Source organism: Anolis carolinensis, chromosome 4 (assembly GCF_035594765.1).
Source record: "Anolis carolinensis isolate JA03-04 chromosome 4, rAnoCar3.1.pri, whole genome shotgun sequence".
NCBI classification, from domain to species: domain Eukaryota; kingdom Metazoa; phylum Chordata; class Lepidosauria; order Squamata; family Dactyloidae; genus Anolis; species Anolis carolinensis.
In genome coordinates this window covers 119,994,917-120,015,607 of record NC_085844.1, presented here as the reverse complement: position 1 = coordinate 120,015,607, position 20,691 = coordinate 119,994,917, and the positions used below count along the sequence as shown (strand labels likewise).

Here is a 20,691-nt window from a genome sequence, read left to right as displayed (position 1 = left end):
ATAAACCAAATCATTTTGAGGGGGGATGTCAAAGATTCCTCACAAGGAACCTGTGATCATGGCTTCCCATCTATTTCAGTGGATCTCTATACTAAATTTATGCATCTAGATAAAATGCAACATTTTTTGCTTTGGTTATGGCTGTCAAAGGAAAGAGAGGGAGAATTAGCATGGGAGAGAAGAGACACATAGTAAAGAGAAGCATTAAATCTGCACAGGGCCAATAGAGCTTCCATTGCAAATCAAAGCATTTTGCTTGTTCCACTCTTCCTCTCCATTCCTCTATTAAAAATGAACAAGGTAGATTCATTTTCAAGGAAGGTCACACTTAATGTGTTTTTAAAAAGCAAGTAGATGGGTTTCATCAGTGCTACCCAAACAGCCTCATTTGTATGCCAGATCTTTAAAGGACAGGCAAGGAAATACTTTTCATTACTGCTTTTTAAGCCATTCAAGATGGGAATTAAAGTACAGTACTCCCACAAGAAACATTCCCAGTTAATTCAAGAATGATAAAGAACAGGAAAACACATAGGATTTTCTTTCTTTCTTTTAAAAAATGCAAGCAATTAAAATGCACAATTCATTAAAGAAGTCATTTACATAAAATGTCTATCAACATACCAGTTCCATCATCATTCACAAATACTTTCCCAATGAGAGATTTTTTCACACTACAGTTACAGCACCACAGCTGCATTTTTTCTGCCTTGGCAATATTCTATGGATCCTGGGATTTTCAGTTTAGGGAGGAATATTTAGACATCTCAGCTTTAGAGCTCTAATGCCTACTCTAAGCCACAAACCTCAGGATGTAGCCAAGGAAGATAAAGTGGAATCTTAGTGCTATAATTCTGTACTGGTGAGGGGCCTTGGTGTACTCCGGATGTGTTGGACTGCACCTCCCATCACTACAGCCATGCTATTGGGAATTGTAGTCCAACACTTTTGGGAGTGCTGATTTCAGAACATCTCTTTTAAAATGGCAATCTGCTCTAGCATTGGATGCATCATCTAAAGCATTGTGGAAGCTAACTGTTCTCGGAAAGTTGCAATTATATTTTCCAACGTGCCAAGGATTGGCATTATATTTGTCTCCAATGCATACAATTGCTTCTTTCTTTCCTGAATTCTTGCCAGGAACCAAGATTGATCTAAAATACAGGGTTTTTTTCAGTTACTGGGTATTCAAATTAGAACAGTAACCTCACTTATACTAAAACTTCTGTCTGGTTTCAGTGAAGACATCACTTAATTTGACATCATGATTACTTGGATGTTGCACTGCAGGAGAACAAAAACTATCGCTAATATGGGTAGCAATACAACTGTGTTTTGCCAGTGGCCTACTTGGAAAGACACAAACACAAAGGAGTGAGTCACCAGAATCACATAAAGTGAGCTATTTTAAATTTTACAAGTAAAATTAGACATTCACAAAGGGAATGGAGGTTTCAAATGCTAATCAGGTTTCTTCCTGCTGAAAGAGGCTGCCTGCATCCAGCATGGTTAAGTAGTAACTATACTAAGAAATTTGTCCTTAGATGTTTCACCTTCCTTTGTGTGGACATAGAGGCAATTTGAAATCTTTGAAGGAGGCAAGTTGACTTGGAAATAGCAACCTTCCAAGCTTTCACTATTTATTTGTTAATGTATATATTTGCTAACCTGCATTGTATGCATATGTTGATTTGCCAGCTTGACTGTACCTCTTTGGTGTGGGAGGGGTTGTAGACATGTGATTATGGACTTCAATGTGTTAAGTTTTCAACTGCAATTTCAACTTCAAAGAAAGTTTGCTAACCAAATATATTTTTGTAGTGGCATGCCTTTGTCCTTGGCAGTCCAAAGACATGGTTCTTCAGTTTAACAGCTGAGTTACTCGTGTGTCATTATATGAATGCTTGTGAATGTTACTTGTTCAGAGGGCTGACTTCTAACAAGGTAATGCTTGTCTTGACTAGTGGTTTTCAAAAGGTGGTCTCCACATGTTCATGGAGATTCACATTTGCCAAATGGACATGACATAATTTTTTTCCTTTTCAATAATGTTATGATTGCCATTCATTTCCAAAGGATATGTGTCCAGAGATTGGATGCAGTTATTTCCAATAAGTTGTACTAGCCGTTCCAAAATGCTAGATTAGAAGGGAACATATCAGGTAATCAACTAACTCATACACATGAGTAATCATCACAATACTGTAGAACAGATGTCAAATAGGATGTTAATGCAGAAAAAACCATTACACTCTGCTTGAAAAAATAGCAGTGGAAATAAAGCAAATGTTTCTGGCACTGCTTCTGCAAGCAATGAATCCTCCATTGCTAGGGGCCCTTCATAATTTTCAGTTACCGCAATATACAATTAGCTTTCCACATGTTCTGAGGATAGGGACACAGAACTCCTGAGAAAATAAAAAACAATACATTTTTTAAAATGCTATTATTTTTACTTGAGGGAACACCTTTCTAGGAATCTCTAGATTCTATGGTCAACTTCTGCCAGATGTAGTCAAAAAGTTGACTATTGTGTTATACTAGAGAACCTAGATATTGCTAAAGAGAACATTTTAATCAAATTCTTGAATAATTAATTACATCAGCAAAATGCAAAGTCACAAATGTGGAGGGTCAACTATAATTCCACGTCAACTCTATTTAGAGAGCAAGTGCCTTATTGAATAACCAATCCCAGGATTCCACTGGATGCAGCCATGGTAGTTAACAAGCAATTACAGCGCTATAAAACCATGTTGTGTGAAAGGATATCTAGTCTCCAAGTGCCATGTGCAATAGTTTGGCATCTGGAAAACATTTGAAATTGCACTCATCATGATTCTGGTAAGCTATTTTTAGCCATAGGAATTTCAGCACCTTGACAAACAATGATTCCAGTTAGGCCTTGTTCAAATGCCACTGCAGTTATCACCACTCTAATATAACTGCCAATAGGTTTTCTTAATCAAACTGAGATTTTGATCCAGGCCCATAGGTTTAAAGTGCAAGAAAGGTAGATCAAACTGATCCAAGATACGGCTGAACTGAGCAAGATAAGAATTGGAAAAGTGAATGGACACAGGTTGGGAAAAGGGGTAACAAGCAGTGATGAAGTGATTTGGTTAAGTAAGCAAGTTGAAGTGTTTAAATAGGCTGATGATTTTTCTGATCAATCTTATGGAAGAATCTTTGATAGGACATTTTGCAGTGTGAGACAATACAACCCATAGGGGACATGTTCCCGAGCTTACCATGGAAACAGAAAATTGTGGAGAAGAACGAACCCAACTGAAATGAAATCCTATCAAAGTTATTCTAGAGTTGTGGTGGGGAACCTAGAAAATTCTAAAGAGGAATCCTGATTAGGAATTTGCCACTGTGACACTATTGTAATTTCCAGCAGAGGCATATCATAGGCCTGGAGGACCTAGAAAATTTCTAAAGTGGGCCTAAGATACCAATTATGTGGGTACAGTGGTTCATAAATTACTCATTTACAAAAGTACACCATATTCCGGAGTAAAGTTATTGCCCAGATTTTGTACGGCCGCACTGGGGATGGGACGATTCAGATACTGATATTGGAGGCAGTCTAGAATACATTACTTAAGAAACTGCTGAGACTCCCACCTGGCACTCCAGCAGCCTTGGTAAGGGCAGAGGTTGGTCTACCCTCCATAAGATCGCGCACTCTCTTTTCCCTATCCAACTACTGGAGAATCATAAAGGATTCCTCAGCTAGGGTTTTCCAAAGCCATGCTTTGAACATCTATCATAATGCAAAGTCTGGAGCTCAAAACACCAGAAATTTCTGAAAGTATACCTTACCCTGTCTCATAAACCTTCGATCTTGAACTCAAGAGAGAAGCTGCATGAATACATTTATAATCAAGGCATTCAAATGGACAGACTATTAACAATTCCAAATTCTCAACATGGTACAAATTATACAAATTTGACCATTAAAGGGCTATGTATCTAACCAACCTTACATTCCCTAAACTCAGATAAGTTTTTACAAACCATGCCCTCATAAGTGCTAGATGGCAGATACTCAGGCACTCTTTTGGCTTGCTGGATATACATATGTGGGGCCCCAGAAATTGAGGATCTGCCCCATTACTTGTTCGCCCTATACTCTGCACCAATAAATACATTCTTAGGGCCTATTCTATGCTACCTACAATCAAACATGGTTGCAGAAAAGATCTTCTACCTTTTATCTGATACCTACTCCACAATCACTTATAAGGTTTCTCTCTTTATCCTGGCAGCAAATAAAACCAGGGCAAGACTGATTGCGGACATTGTAGTCGACTGTGCCGGGGATGCTTTTATGTAGCCTGAGTGAGGTTGGTTTCCCCTAAGGGATTTTTACTTAAGTTTTTAACATGACTGATATTTTATATTGCCTTCTTACCAGTTATATTTTGCAAGATCTGTTTTATCCTCCTTGCATCCTGCTTTTAACTGTTGAATTTTAGAGTGTTTTGTATAGACGTTATTAACACTTTTAAAATGACTAATCTTTTATATTGGCTCCTTACCAGTAAATGTGCAGTTCCTAGCACATGTTGCATTTGTGTCACTGCACCTCACAATGTAAATTTTGCATGTTCCGTTTTATCCTGCTTGCATCCTATTTTTAACTGTTGGATTTTACAGTGTTTTGTATAGGTGTTTCTATGATGTTGTTTCTGTAAATGCATATGACCACTGGTCGGAGCATTAATAAATTGATTGGACACAAGTACACCTCTTTCAATTGTTACTGTTAACTGGCCTTAAAGCTTATTCCAGTAGATAGTGACCCTATTCTAGGTTTTTCTTGGCAAGATTTATTCATGGAAAGTTTATAATAGACCTCCTCTGAAGATAAGACACTTTCCCAAAGTCACCTATTGGGTTTCCAAGGCTGAAAGAGAATGTATGTATTTATTTATTTATTGTGTCAGAAGCGAATCGAGGGTATAAGTTGTAATGTATTTGCAAACATAAACAAAGTTAAAAAAAACCGTGGCATTATACTAAATGTCCTTTGATCAGTAGCTTGCCACTTGGAGTGCCTCTGGTGTTGCTGTAAAGTCCTCCACTGTGCATGTGGCAGGGCTCAGACTGCAATGTAATAGGTGGACTGTGGTTTGCTCTTCTCCACACTCACATGCCGTGGATTCCACTTTGTAGCCCCATTTCTTAAGGTTGGTTCTACATCTCGTGGTGACAGAGGGCAGTATGCAGCGCCTTCCAAGTTGCCCAGTCTTCTGTGTGCCCAGGAGGGAGTCTCTCATCCGGCGTCAGCCACTGACTGAGATTCCGGGTTTTAGCCTGCCACTTTTGGACTCTCACTTGCTGAGGTGTTCCTGCGAGAATCTCTGTAGATCTTAAAAAACTTTTTCTTGATTTCAGTTGTTGGCTTGCTGGCTGATACCCACACCGGGGGTGAGCCGGAGATGTCAGTGCCTTGATCCTTTAATTGTTGGCTGCTACTTCCTGGCGGATATCAGGTGGTGCAATGCCGGCTAAACATGATAATTTCTGCAGTGGTGTGGGGCATAGACAGATAATGCGGCATGTCTCATTAAGAGCCACATCCACTGTTAGGTGAGATATATTCCACACTGGGCATGCATATTCAGCAGCAGCAGAGTAACAAAGCACAAGGGCAGATGTCTTCACTGTGTCTGGTTGTGATCCACAGGTTGTGCCATTCAGCTTTCGTATAATGCTATTTTTAGCACCCACTTTTTGCTTGATAGTCAAGCAGTGCTTCTTGTAAGTCTGGGAATGGTCCAAGGTCACTCCTAAGTATTTTGGAGTGCTACAATGCTCCAGTGGGATTCCTTCCCAGGTAATCCTCAGAGCTCGAGATGCTTGTCTGTTCTTAAGGTGAAAAGCACACGTCTGAGTTTTAGAAGGATTAGGGATCAGCTGGTTTCCCCTGTAATAGGCAGTAAGAGCACCTAAAACTTTAGAGAGTGGCTTGCAACATGAAAGAGAATTCGAGAATTAATAACTAGTTGTCCTTATGTGATACATATGATCACTATCTAAGCCAGTTCCTAATGACAAATCCAGCCCTACCTACAAGGAAGACACTGGTCATGGGTCCTTTTAATATAGAAAAGGAAGAGTCTAAAGAACAGAAATTGCTGGTTTCATCTTTGCCAGCTGCAAGATGAGGGCAAAAAGGTCTGACCAAATAATTACTGAGCTGACCCTTGTTTGCTGCAGATACGTGTCTAGAAATGTGTAATGTCAGTGGGAAATAAATATGGGGAGGAGAGGCAAACTTATTTCCCTAAGTCATCTTTTGAGGCAAACACTTCTGATCTGGCCTTATCTCTGGTAATTTATTGCAGATGTTTCCCTTGATGTTGTCAGGATTTCCTACATGTTGACCTAACATGTGGTTATCATAGAGATCGCCAAAAGGCTGGGAGCTACTTAATGAAGGTTCAAGGCAACGTGATTCCAAAGATGTCAATGTTATAGGAAAGAGACAAGTGAATAGCTGAACCCATATGGCCACAATATGCAAAAGAGCCAAGTTCGGAGGCTTTGGCAACAAAGAAGGATGCAAAATGTAGAAAATCAAATGGAATTTAAATAAGGCAGTAAAACAGTAACACATGGGGATTGCTCAGTTCCAGGTAGGCAATTTGGTGTTTTCCAAATGAGAAATTCTGTAATATCTGAACAATGGCCATGTTGGCTGGAGTTACAGGGGCTGTATTCCAACACTCATAATAGCCCGATACTGAAATAGTCCTTGCACTGCAGGCAATATAAACACAGCTATATACAACTCAGGTTCTCTCATAATAGGGTTTTTGGATCCATCAAGCATTCTGTATGGCTGACTCTAGCTAGAGTGATAAGGGAAAGTGGGAAATTGGATTAGATATGGTTTAGCATAGAGCAGTCATCACCACGCGACTTCTCAATGCAAGACAACATTGTGGTTGACAGTAGCTTTTCTTCTTTTATAAAGAGTTGAACAGAGAGTCTACCATGTTATTAAATATTTATAGAACCTATTTGAAAGCATAAAGCAAAGGTCACATAGCGCTAATTACATCATCATGAGCTCGAGTGCTGCAAGAATGAATAGAAGTGTTTAATCATTTTTACAAAATGACTTTATTAGATTTTCCATGCCTGTCGTTACAGACTTTAAAATCCCCCTCCCTGCCTGTTATGGCTATTCAGTTTCACCCCCTCTGGGTTTTTCCTCTTTCATTGTGATTCCAGATTTTTAGAAAAAACACACACATTGTGGAAGGGAGAAGTGAATACTGTATCACTTATTCATTAACAAAAATGTACCGCTTGTGCATTTGTTTATAACTACCAAACACATCTACCTGAATAATGCAAGGACTAAAGCAGGTAAGCTACAATTTTTCAGTTATTCTCATGAGAATAAAGTTGGGGTGGAAATGTATATTGGAGCAAAGGCAGGGTATAAATGTATGAAATCAGTGCCTCCCAAGCTGGCTGACCTGGGGGAACACCAATTATTTTTTTCCTCTGTACAAGGATTGCATTGATGCCCATTGGGTATGTTTGACAGAAACAGGATTCCCATAACCCATACAGGGCATCTCTAGTGTGCTTAGTTAAAAAGATGTACATACTTAAGTTTATCTTTTATTTCCCCCAGATTTTGGGTACTGTACTATAACTCCCAGAATCTTCTGCACAGCATGGCAAGGTGATTAGTAGATCCAGGGTGGTGTAATTCAAGCTCTGATTTTAATTGTGTCTCAAAAAAGGGCTATAAAGATTTTCCCTTATTTTATTACATTTGAGATCCCATTGTTCTTTTAAGAAGCCAAGTGTAGTATTTCTCACACTAATATTGGGAGACAGATTTGCCTTAGCGAGAAAACTGTTCACTCAGATTCATGTCTGAGTGGAAAAATTCACCCAAATTTCTCTCCAGCACTGGACCAAATTGGTACTTTTGCTGCCAGCATTCTTATATTCAATGCCTAACTAGTGTCTTAAGTGTCACCAACATTTGAACGAGTCTGAAACCTAATCATTTAAGCTTGTAAGATTGGTTTAGTTTTAAAAATATTTGTCTGTTGATTTTCCACTGATTCTTCCCCTGAAGTTGTTTTCAAATATCTGATGTTGTTTCATGTTCCTGTATTTCACCGGTTTCAAATCTACTCTGTGAAACACCGAGAGATTTGAATGAATCTTTCAATGAAAAGAAAGCATTGGTTATTGGACAGTGTAGAAATGTTCGGAAGTACATAAAAACAAATCAAACCTAGTGGTGGAAGATTTTACTATGAATCGATCTATGAATTTACTCCATGTACAGTAACACGAATCTGAGACAGACCAACTTTCATTGCTGTTGATATTGGCTCATATCATTCTGCTTTTATCAAAATGACCATCTCCATTGCCCAAAGAACAAAAATAAATGAAAAGAGGGGGGGGGGAGAACAAAACCCAGCTGCTCTGACAGCTGTGAAAAAGCTCAAGATTAAAAAATGTATCTGTTTAGCATGTGAGTAGAAGAGAAAGCCTATGAAAATATAAAATACACTCAAATGCAAGAAAAAGACCAATAATGAATGAGTAAGAGCAAGGTAGTAAAGTGGAGATGGATCAATACGAATGCTGCTCTTCAGAGAAACTAGCAATCAATAGCTGACCCCAACACAGCTAGGCAGGACTTTTGTTCCTATTCAAGGTGAAGGCTGCACTGATGGATGACTTCTCCTTAGGCAACCGAATCACATGGAACTATAACACCAGACTTTTAAATCTAGCCACTAAAGATGATGAAAGGTTTGGGCTGTGTGGTATTTTAGTCATTTTAAAGCCATATTTAGAACCACATTAAAGATTAATACAACTGTTATGTTTCAGTTCAGAAAAAATCAGCATGAAATTTCAGTTTTGCCAAAAATTCCAGCTGACTGCAATGAGATATGGACAGAACTCAAAATAACCTTGAGAGAAAGTATTTTCAATCAATGAAGATGTGCAGGATATTAAAAACATATGATAAAATCAGTGGTCTACCTGCAACTCCTAAATATAATAATTTCAGAAGGGATACTGGTATTGAAAGCCAGAATGGTATAATGGTTTGAATGTTATGACTTTGGAGACTAAGGTTCCAATACTCAGCCATGGAAACCAACTGAGTGACCTTGGATAAGTCATAATCTCAGTTTCAGAGAGAAGCAAAAGCAACCCTGCTGAAAACCCAATGATAGGGTCACCGTAAGTCAGTAACTATTTGAAGGCAACACAACCAATTGTTGCTAGTTATCTTTGCAAACAAATGAATAAACAACCAAACAAACATCAGCAGCAAACGATATAGTCCATGAAAGCTCATGCCATTAGGAATTTGTTATTCTTTCAGATATCATAGGAGTCTTCATTTTTACAAAATGTGTCTCAGTCTTCAAGAGGGGCACAGCCTCTCACACAACTAAGGTAAAGCCTAATCCTTTGGTTTACACACTTCCCCACTCCTGTATTTTTCCAAATATTGACCACTTTGGCTTGGTCAATATTTGGCTAATTGCCTTTTTGTGGTATGTCCTAGCCCTGACAACCTGTGGCTTAACAACAGTTTATTAAAACAAGCCAGCTCCTGAAACTGAGGTTTGAACTTGGCTTACCAGAGTTGTCTGAGTTCAGATACAATGCTGAACATGTTAACTGAAAATGGAAATGAAGGTGTGTGATCCAACAGCAGTCCCCAAACTTGAGGCTCACCTAGGCTTGTTTCCACAACAATAAACCATTTCTTCTTCTCTATTCTCTGTTAAGATTAATAAAAAATATGAGAGGATTTTCTTGCATTAACTATAGAAAGAAATCTACATATAAATTGTGTAAGCATAGCCCAAGCATGTCTAGGTTTATAACAACAGGCTGAGAAAACCGTAATAGAGGTTTAAAAAACCCGTTAATTGCACCTTCATTACATGAGATTAGTGCACTAGATAGCATTCAACCATCACAGTTAAAATCTCCTAATAAATCTTATTACAGATTTAAATGTAGAAAACATGCAGTTAAATGAGACTGTTGCTTGTACACATGTATAATCAGTTTTCTGCAGAAACATTACAAAATATTTTCCTGCTATTTTAAGCCATCAGAACTGATTTTTTTTACTTCAGCAGGAGTTTGCTATACCCATTATTAAATTTCAATGAGATGTATGTCATTACAAGTCTGCAAATATCCTTGTACTGATGAAACACATACCAACAGTGCCACAAACACTGATTACTGGACTATTAGCAGGCAGGGATCCAATTCTTTTGTATATATAACTTACTCAGCATTATTATGTTCATGTATTACACACACAAGAAGGCAAAGCTCCCAAATTACAGACTTTGTGCCAAATTTACATTCATATTACTGAAAACTACAAAGCGCATAACAATTGGTTACTAGTCAGCCTTTCCCCACCTTTTACCTCGCTTTCCTTGATATACAGCCTGTGGGGGATACATTCCAAGACAACCCTCTCCCCCTATAAATACTTGAAACGATGGACAACAATGAATCCTACATCTTCTATATATAAAAAATCAAGGTATATGTGTATGCATCCATGTATTTTTTTTCTTGCTTGCAGTCTCTTTATTGCGCTATAACTTTTGGTAGGGAGGGGCGGCTTGACAACACCAGGATATGTGGACAGACCTTTTTTCAATGTATTTATTTATTTATTTATTATATGTAACACCAGCAATCTATATTACCACAAAAGAATATACATTCAAAATATAGGAGAGAGAGGCTCTCTCTCCCTTACTTTCATGTACATTATGTTCTCACACTTTCGCTGTAAAGTCTTGAAAATCACAATAAAATATATTTAAAAAATATATATAGGAGAGGGAAAAGAAAACAAAAGGAAAAAGGAAAAAAAAGAGAAAAAAGAGGATTATTTCACCAACACATATCTAATACATAATCACACTAAAGTTGGGAAAAGCCACAACCACAGTCTTTTTTGTAATATCTATGCATTTTTCCAGCCTTCAGAAAGTCTTCATCCGGCATTTTTAGAAGCCACATTAGTTTGGCCATTTGGGTCAACTCAGCAAGTGGAACAATCCATTCTTCCATCATTTGCGCTTTGGTCTCTTTCCAAATTTGAGCAAAGCATAGTCTTGGTGGTATCTTTTACAATCCAAATCTTTAACAACACTGCTGAGAATAAATATTTCTATTAACATTACCATGTTCTAGTTTTATTTTTTGGAATGAACAAATAAATCTTAGACCAGTAATTTTTCACCTTACTGCAAGGTCATCAGATTTGAAAAAGAAATTCTTTTTATCTTGTCATTCCCAACATTGCTTTAAACAGTGGTTCCCAACCTTTTTTCGACTGGGGACCACTTTGACCAGGGACCGCTCTCCAACATTAGTACCAAAAAGGCTACGAATCAGTTTTAGATTCAGTTTGATTATTTGGGGTGCTGATTCAGAAAATTGCATTGGATAAACCACATCAGCTGTAGTTTCTGATACAAAACATATGCCATCTAGTAGTCACCATCTACTCACCCACAGAAAACTATATTTAATAATCTAGAGTTGATTTTCTCCACATGTCTCGTGGACCTTATTTTAGGTTTCACGGCCCACCAGTAGGCCATGGCTCACAGGTTGGGAACCACTGCTTTAAAACATTCTAAGATGCTTTTACCAACTACACATTATCTTTTTCAGGTTTGCTTGTATATTTTTGCACAAAATAAAATTTCTCTTTGGATCATGTTTTCTCTCCTGCATCCATAAACATTTTGTCCAAACCTTTTAGGCTCACTGTATCCTGTACTCTTGTACGTGTTCATCATTGATCTCTAGTTTCTGAAGGCATTTATATACATTTAAATTACATATTCATCATTTTTACAAAACTTTGAATTGCATACATAATTACATATTTTGTAGTCTGTTATAATGCATGTTTCTTATATTTTAAAAAAATGAAAAATCAAACCATACAATTCAACATTCTGGACACAAAGTGACAGAAAAGGTACAACAAATACATATACAATTACTCCACTAAGGCTGAAAAATTCACTAATTCAAAGACCACTATGGAGTTATTGCTTGAATTACAACGGCGTTTTAACTGGGACCAAGAGTTAAGGCTATTACTTTCTTTCTCATTATTACAAGGAAACTGTCGCCTTTTATCATTAAAAATAATATTAAGAGTGTGTATGTATTTTTGTTTGCCTGTTTGCACCACTAGGTGAAGTTGTCCTTTGTGATATCACTGCATTGGGTGTTTCTAGGTGAAGGAATAGCTATGTGATGTTCTTGGGAAAGGAAGGTGACGTGTGTATGAGGGGAAGGGAGGAAGGAAGGAAATAATCTTCCTAATATAAGCATAATTTTGGGCTCTTCTGATGGTTGGTAATACCAATGTTGGGTACTTGAAACCATCAATGATAGTGAACTTTATATCTTGACTATATTTGGGCTGGAAAGAATTAGAGGAAAGCTTTCCAAACTGTGTGTCACCTGCTGTCCTTAGGTGTGTCGCCTGAAAAATCTCTCCCTTCCAACCCCACAAACTTTTATAATTTTCACAATTTGTTGATTGAGTGGCAGTTAATTACCACTAAAATAAGTTTCTAATTAAGAAAACAAAATATGTTGACAACGATATTTGTGATGAACTACATGGAGCAGCTACAGATGAAACAACACAAGAATCAACTATAGTACATATGTGTAAAGGAAAAAATCCCAACCCTCATTTATACAGTACCTGAAACATATACATTATATGAAACGTGTGTGTATATGTGTGTGTTTGTGTGTGTGTATATATATGTGTGTGCGTGTATGTATAAACACACACATACACATACATAATATTACAGTATAAAACCTTTATAAGAGGTGGTTTAACCTCCTATTTGCCAGTAAAATTGTATCACCATTTTGCAAAAGGATGCATGTCTAAAAAGTGTACCACCAACATGAAAAATGAAGTCTCTGTCCCAGAGAGATCCACAAACACTTGCAGAATGACATTTTTTGGAGCTTGAGACGTTTTTTTTTTTTTGGGTCACGAGCTACTTGAGAAACTGCAAGTCGCTTCTGGTGTGAGATAATTGGCCGTCTGCAAGGACGTTGTCCAGGGGATGCCCAGATGTTTTACCATCGTGTCTCTCATGAGAAGCTGGAGCTGACAGACAGGAGCTCACCCCACTCCCTGGATTTGAATTGCCAATCTTTCGGTCAGCAATTGTGCTACCGGGGATTCTAGCTTGAGAAATGAAAACCATGGATACTGCATCCATGAATAAAGTGGTCATATTGTATTACAAATGCTAGTCTGTAAAAGATGAGCACACTCTTCTCTTATCCACATTGGCATCACTGCAATACCCCAAAGAAACAATAAGGCAGGAGCACTGAGCTACTGGGAATGCCAATACCTAATGAGATATATCTTTTATATTTGGTAAAGTCGCACCTCTCATAACTAAAAGCAATTTAAAAAGCTATAGTTAAACCACCAAAGGGTGATGTCATCCCTTGTTAAATTACAATCTCAATGTAATTTATTTATACCTTTGTTATGGCATGTGTGCGCGCGCACAATTAATTATAAGTAACCCACTGTTTCCAATTAATTACTCCTAGGCTTTTGAAAACATGCTTTGTATGCAAAAGCCTCCAGAAAATCTTCCTGGGATTTTCAGTTTAAAACAAAGCAAAACAAATCAGACAATATTGGGAGAGATTTTCTGGCTCATAGGAGGCTGCCTCATCTGTTCGTAATACATTCCTTCTTGTGCCAGGATGGTCCCAGCACCTGGATGAAGAATGGCAGAGGAAGGAGATAGGTTTGTTAGTACTTTCCTGGTGACCTGAAGTTTCCACTATTAATACAAAACATGGGATACTTCCACATGGCTGTGACCTCAACATCACAAAGCTACATGAATGCAGTCCTTAGTTACAGGGAGTCTCAGTGTAGGCACAACTAAATATTGGTTTCAGCGGCAAGCAAAATGTAAACCAGTATTTGTTTCTGGCAACTTGCTTTCTGTATTTTTTCTGAGTTACGACTCCAATGATGTGCTTTATAGGTATGCTTTTTCATATTTATGTTGGGGAGAGGCTTAAACACAAATCACAGACATCTTTAAAGGGATCTTAAAAACCAAGTTCCTTTTAAGGGGTGAGGTTATGTTAAATATTTAGCACCAAGGCTCTTGCAACAGTTTTCTATGAAAATGATTTAGCTTTGCGGTGCTACTCTAGGAAAGAGAAGAATAACTTGAGGAAAAGATACTAAATACTATAGGAAGCTTTTGTGTTACAGTCTCTGTCTGGCCTATGCCACACAGGTATTCACCACCAAGACTGCAAATACAAGTATTGTGATGGGTCAACTGTACTGAATCTTAATTCTTATGCCACCACAAAATCCCCAGTCTGAAAATGGTCTCAGAATGCCACTTGAATTAGATATATAATAGAAATGGAGTCCTGATGATACTACTTATACTAGGTGTTGCAGTGATACACACTAAAAAGTCAGTTAACATTTAAGGCAGGAGTGAGCAATGTGTGACCTCCAGAGGTTGCTGGACAGCAACTCCTAACATTCCTCTGGCAATGTTGGCAAAGGCATATGGAAGATGTAGTCTATATGATACTCATTTGGGTGGTAAATTCTCAAGAGGAAAACAGGTGTGTTTCTAAAGTCAATGGCAATATGTCATATGTGCTAATGAGATACTTTTATAGCAAATCACTGTATTTTCTAACTTGTCCCATTATTTTGCCTTACCTACATGCGGGAGTAAGATTCAGTGACAGTTAGACAGAAAAAGATCCTGGCAGGTAACCTACTATCAGTTTACTAAGTAGTAAATGCAGTATACTGTACAAAATATGCTATGCTTCTCATCTTCTGTTAGAACATTAACTGGGCATCTACTAGAAGACTCCTAGAAAATATATTGCTTTCTTTGGCTTTTGACAGCTGGTAGACAAAGTCAAAATACCCCAAAGGCACCAGATCCCACCTGATTTTGGAAGCTAAAAATGATTAGTTTTGGCTAGTGTTTTTTTTCTGAGTCAGGAGCAACTTGAGCAACTGCAAGTCGCTTCTGGTGTGAGAGAATTGGCCGTCTGCAAGAACATTGCCCAGGGGACGCCCGGATGTTTGATGTTTTACCATCCTTGTGAGAGGCTTCTCTTATGTCCTTGCATGTAGAGCTGACAGAGGGAGTTCACCCACTATCCCCGGATTCGAACCACTGACCTATCGGTCAGCAGTCCTGCTGTCACAAAGATTTAACCCATTGTGCTACCAGGGGTTCTGGCTAGTACTTAGATGGGAGATCACCAATGAACATTTCATAGGTAATACTTCAGAGGAAGGAGCTGGCAAAACTACTTACGATTATTCCTTATCTAAGAAAACCCTATGATATTTATAGAGTCACCATAAGTCAACAGGTGATTTGAAGGCACATATTCACACAAAATGCTGAGAAAAAATTGTGGGATTTGCTGGATTTATTAAAAATGTTGATAGAAAACTGGTTTAAGATTTGAAACCTTCAAATCCAGGAAGAAAGGATGGAGTAAACTAACTAAATACTAAGTACAGTAGAGTCTCACTTATCCAACACTCGCTTATCCAACGTTCTGGATTATCCAACGCATTTTTGTAGTCAATGTTTTCAATATATCATGATATTTTGATGCTAAATTCGTAAATAAGGTAATTACTACATAGCATTACTGCATATTGAACTACTTTTTCTGCCAAATTTGTTTATTACATGATGTTTTGGTGCTTAATTTGTAAAATCATAACCTAATTTGATGTTTAATAGGATTTTCCTTAATCCCTCCTTATTATCCAACATATTCACTTATCCAACGTTCTGCCGGCCCGTTTATGTTGTATAAGTGAGACTCTACTGTATTTAGATTGCGTCCAAGCGAACAGTTGATAGTGGTGGCCAAATTATAAAAAGGAGAGACTTGGTGCACTCGCTGTACTCTTCCATTCTATGATTCCCTATAGGGCAGATATGGCTTGGGAAAGATTAGGTGGCAATTGTTTTAACATACAGTCATTTCCTCTCTACAGGGAGCTGCAGCTGTCCTTGTGCGTCTGATAAATTACAGTTTAATCATTCAGAGCTATTAATCTCAGCAAGACCATTCACAGGGTCAAGATAGTCCTGATGTCAGGGGCTCAAATTGTTAGTCAATGAGTCATTAACAACCTCTGCATGGCTGGGGGCCATTAAGGCAGCTTATGGGCTGTCAAGTTCCTTAGTAGCCACTCAAGTGTGAAGTAGGACAGTGGGAGAAAGAGAAGGCCTGACATTAAATTGTGAGGTTTCTTAGGGATGTCAGGAAAGTTACTGAAGAGCGGGAGCCTCTGTCTGTAAGATGAAACCCATTATTGATTTTGGTTCAGCCTTGCCATCACGCTACTCCATCAGCCCTTTAATTCAGCACTGGGAAAATGCTTCATGGAGGAATGGTGTCACCGACAAATACAGTGTATCAGCCGGTTTGGTCTGATCACAGGGAACAGGTCAGGAAAAAAGTAGCGAGTTTCCTAAGTGGCAAAGGCAGAGCCTAATGCAAGGATAGACTTGTGTAATTCTGTTAGCTGGAAATACTTTAGAAGGGTTTCTTTGATTTAAAAGAAGAGACCACCATTAGAAATAACTGAAAAACCTTTGGCAATTTTTCAGCATGTCCTATAATATTTATTTTAAACATACCACAACCAAACACCACTTTAAGCTTTCAGATACACCACCATCACAAGCATGGCTGGTGGGATAAAAATAAAAATAAATACAATAACCCAAGACAAAACACCATCATAGAACATGGAAAAAGAGATAAGCTTTTCTCTACTGTAGTCCGCATTCTTCACAAATCACCATTACATTCAATAAAGGTTTTGTCAGAGGCTTTCATGGCCAGAATCACTGGGTTGCTGTGAGTTTTCCGGGCTGTATGGCCATGTTCCAGAAGCATTATTTCCTGACGTTTCACCTGTATCTATGGCAGGCATCCTCAGAGGTTGTGAGGTTCGTTGGAAACTGGGCAAGTGGGATTTAAATATATCTGTGGAATGTTCAGGGTGGGAAAAAGAACTCCTGTCTCCAGCTACCACCTCCCAACAAAGGATTCCATCAGGCAGTAAGCAGCCAGATCTTGAAGCTGAAAGTCTATTCAATGCTAACCAAGGTGGCCAATTGCAACATTCACACCTGCCTCAAACAGATAAGAGTTTTTTCTCCCACTCTGAATATTCCACAGATATATAAATCCCACTTGCCTAGTTTCCAACAGGCCTCACAACCTCTGAGGATGCCTGCCATAGATGGAGGTGTCCGGAAAACTCACAGCAGCCCAATAAAGGTTTGTTTTACATGGATGATTTGTTACTGACTGCTATTGACTATGGTTCATGAGAACTTAATCCTCAAATCATGATAAGATGTATCTGAAACAGATCTTTATGTTTAAAAGAGGGTGCCAATGAAGACTTTGTAAAAGACAGTAAAATATGGGGTGCACTGAGTGAATTATTTTCTTGCCATGCTTCACCATACATTTCACCAACAGCATATAAAGATACAACTAATTTATACTTCCTCCCTTCTGTGTTACAAGATTTCTTTCAGGTTCCCTTATATTAGAAAGACTTCATCAGGTTATCACCACAAGCTTTTCAAATTATAGAATCCTCTTGGGCAAAAGGCAAAGTAAACATGGATTAGGTGGAACAGTATATGCAATTTAGGACCAAGTTTATGTGTGGTCACTTTGGGAGGCACATCTAATACACAAACATGAAAGAGCCCTGTTGCACCTTAAAGGATAATTGATCATGGCATGAGACTTCACACTCCATCTTCTTCAGACAAAGGAGACTCTGGATAACTGCAAAGCATTCCCTCTGATCAGGGAAAATAATGGGAACAAATAGGCTTGCAAAAGTACCCAAGGCTTCTTCCAAATCCCAACACATCCATATTTCAGTGTCTTGTATATTCTAGATATGCTTCTTTCAAATCCTAGAACATCCATATTTCAGTGACTTGTATGTTTGTGCGGCAATGCGGCAATGATCCAACTCCATCTACCAGCAGCCAAATTTCATTTCAGGTAAGTTCTTCATTCCTTTGAGTACCTTGGTTAGTTATTGACTTATAAATTTAGTTTTTATATGCAACTGAGAAAAAGGAATGAAAAAATTTCTGTTAATCTCTCTTTCAGCTATGGTCTTCCTGAAGTCTTAAAGATGAACAGTAAGCTTATAAATGCAAAAGCATCAGTAGAACACTGCTTCTTACATTGTGGGTCCTGACCACAAATGGGGTCCCCAAAGTTTAATGTTGAGGTCCCATTTTTTCTGAATGTCACTTAGTGGCTGTTTTAGACATTTGCATGAATCCATTGTGCAATATTTACAGAGGAGTCAAAATATGCTTCAGCTATAATTCATAAAAAGAGACAATCAGTCTTGTTGTGTGTTTTCCAGGCTGTATGACCATGCTCCAGAAGTTCAAGAATACTTCTGGAATATGGCCATACAGCCCGGAAAACACACAACAACCCTGTGATTCTGGCCATGAAAGCCTTTGACAACACAAACAATCAGTCTGTTTAGCAAGCCTTGCAAATGCTGATTTATTATAAGTAAATGTTTGATTTTCATATCCCTTTTATATACCTATATACCTAGGGTTACAGAAAAATTTCTTGGGCCAAAAGGGGTACTGAGTGGAAAAGTTTAAAAAGCCCTGAAGTAGAGACCAGCCTAAAAGATACAACCAACCAAACATTCATATTACCTGACCACACCACAGAGGCAAGGCTCTTGGATGGAGTCACTTTTCACATCTAGGTGATAGGCATTAAGTGCGGAATAATGATATTATGAGACTTAAGTAACATACACATGTGTATGAACCACACCATCGTTCTCAACCAGTACATTGATTATTTACACTGAAACTGGTCCTTTCCCCCCTATACTGGCAAACTGCAAAACATAAACTTAGCCTATATTTTATCTTTAATGTATATATTGCAATTTATAATTGTTTTTCCACTTTCGCTTATTTGTACTCAATGGGCAGAGAAATACAAGGATATTTCTAGAAAGAACAATGGTTTCCCACAACAGAGATCTCGAGTGCCATTTTAGCATGATTTTAATGATGGTAATAATAGAAAATACCGATATTGATGCAAGAGGTGTCATCATACTGATTGATCCCTTCTCAGGGTGAGAATCTTTCCCTAAACATGTTGCTGCTTTATGTTAGCTCCCCAAGCACAATCTGCAGATATAATTCTGGGAAAACAGCCAACACGATCAATACAATGTGGTGCTATAGTTGAGTTACTCATGTAGCCCAGTTCTTCCAGATACCAAGACTCTTTGAATGTGAATACTAATTATTAAAAAAACTGAGAAAAAAGATTTAACATAAAAGAAGCCTAAGAGAGACCCATTTTCATTTGTCTCTGTGAGGAATCCTTTTTTTGTCTGCCTGTTGAAAGTGGTGTATTTTTGTGCCCAGCTAAATTCATGAAAAAGGAGAGAAGACTCTGGAGAGAAATGTACTACTTTGGAATTGTTACCAATTTTTTTTCAAAGGAGAAAAAAACCTAGAAGATAATGGCATTCAGAAACTACAGCAGCTATGTGGGCTACTTCAGCTATCTCAAAAGAGCAGAAAATACCCTGCAAGACTGGGAATCTGCCAATTCAAAACTCATTAAATACCTGGACTGGAATTTTTTTTCATGTGAAATTGTGTCATTCTAGGCAGTGCTGGTGGGAAGAAAAATGCTGCAAGCAGTAGGTCCTTGGACGAAAAGACTGCTTGGAGTTGACAATTTTGTCTGGCTTCTCTTGTCACTGCTGTTCAGCTCTTGAAAGACTGCAACCATTTGAATAGTGGACCAAGAGAATTTTAGCCACACAGTCTAATTGATCAGTATCCATTGGTAGATCTTTTGGTAGTTGGCAGAACATTGGGGATGGCTTTGACACACTCTTTTTCTAAAACAAATTGTTGAAACAATAAAAGGTTAAGAGAAAACCAGACATTTACATCTTGGGAATTCATTTTCTTAATTCTATGTACAGTGTTCCCGTGCTGTTTTGCGGGTTTTCAATTAATATTAATGTACACATTTATCGCGGTATTTTTGCTGTTTTGCGAGTTTTTATGGTGTGGAAAGGGTTTTGGAAGGGGGAAAGCAAGAAATAAAGGGAGGGTGAGGGTAGGGAAGGGTTGGAAATAAAAAAGGGATTATTTAGCTTCTATTCTTCTTCTCTGCCATTGTACTGTATATTGTAACTGATAAAATAAAGTACAGACTGCATTGTAGTAAGTATTTTGTGGTTTGCTCTCCTCCACACATAGAACAAATATAGTGTCCCTACTTCGCAGATTTTCACTTATTGCGGGTGGTCCTGGAACGTAACCCCTGCGATAAGTGAGGGAACACTGTATACGTCCATCCCACCATTTAGTACCTGGCTCCATTTAGTGGATCTTAGAAGGATCCTGTTAAGTCTGCCATATTTTAACATACATCCTTCCTGAGAGAGATGGAAAAACCCATCAGTTCAGTTAT

General features: G+C 38.2%; 1 protein-coding gene across 3 annotated transcripts in view; it reads right to left on the bottom strand.

Annotated features, from left to right (window-relative positions):
• Positions 1-20,691, bottom strand: part of lyrm4 (LYR motif containing 4) — a 77,122-nt gene that overhangs the window by 26,027 nt on the left and 30,404 nt on the right. The window contains exon 3 of one of the 3 annotated variants that reach the window (XM_062977695.1): positions 9,660-9,802. The exons of the other annotated variants lie outside the window; for them this stretch is intronic. Coding sequence (XP_062833765.1) covers positions 9,660-9,802 — 143 coding nt within the window. The remainder of the gene's footprint in view (positions 1-9,659; positions 9,803-20,691) is intronic. 3 annotated transcript variants of the gene reach the window in all.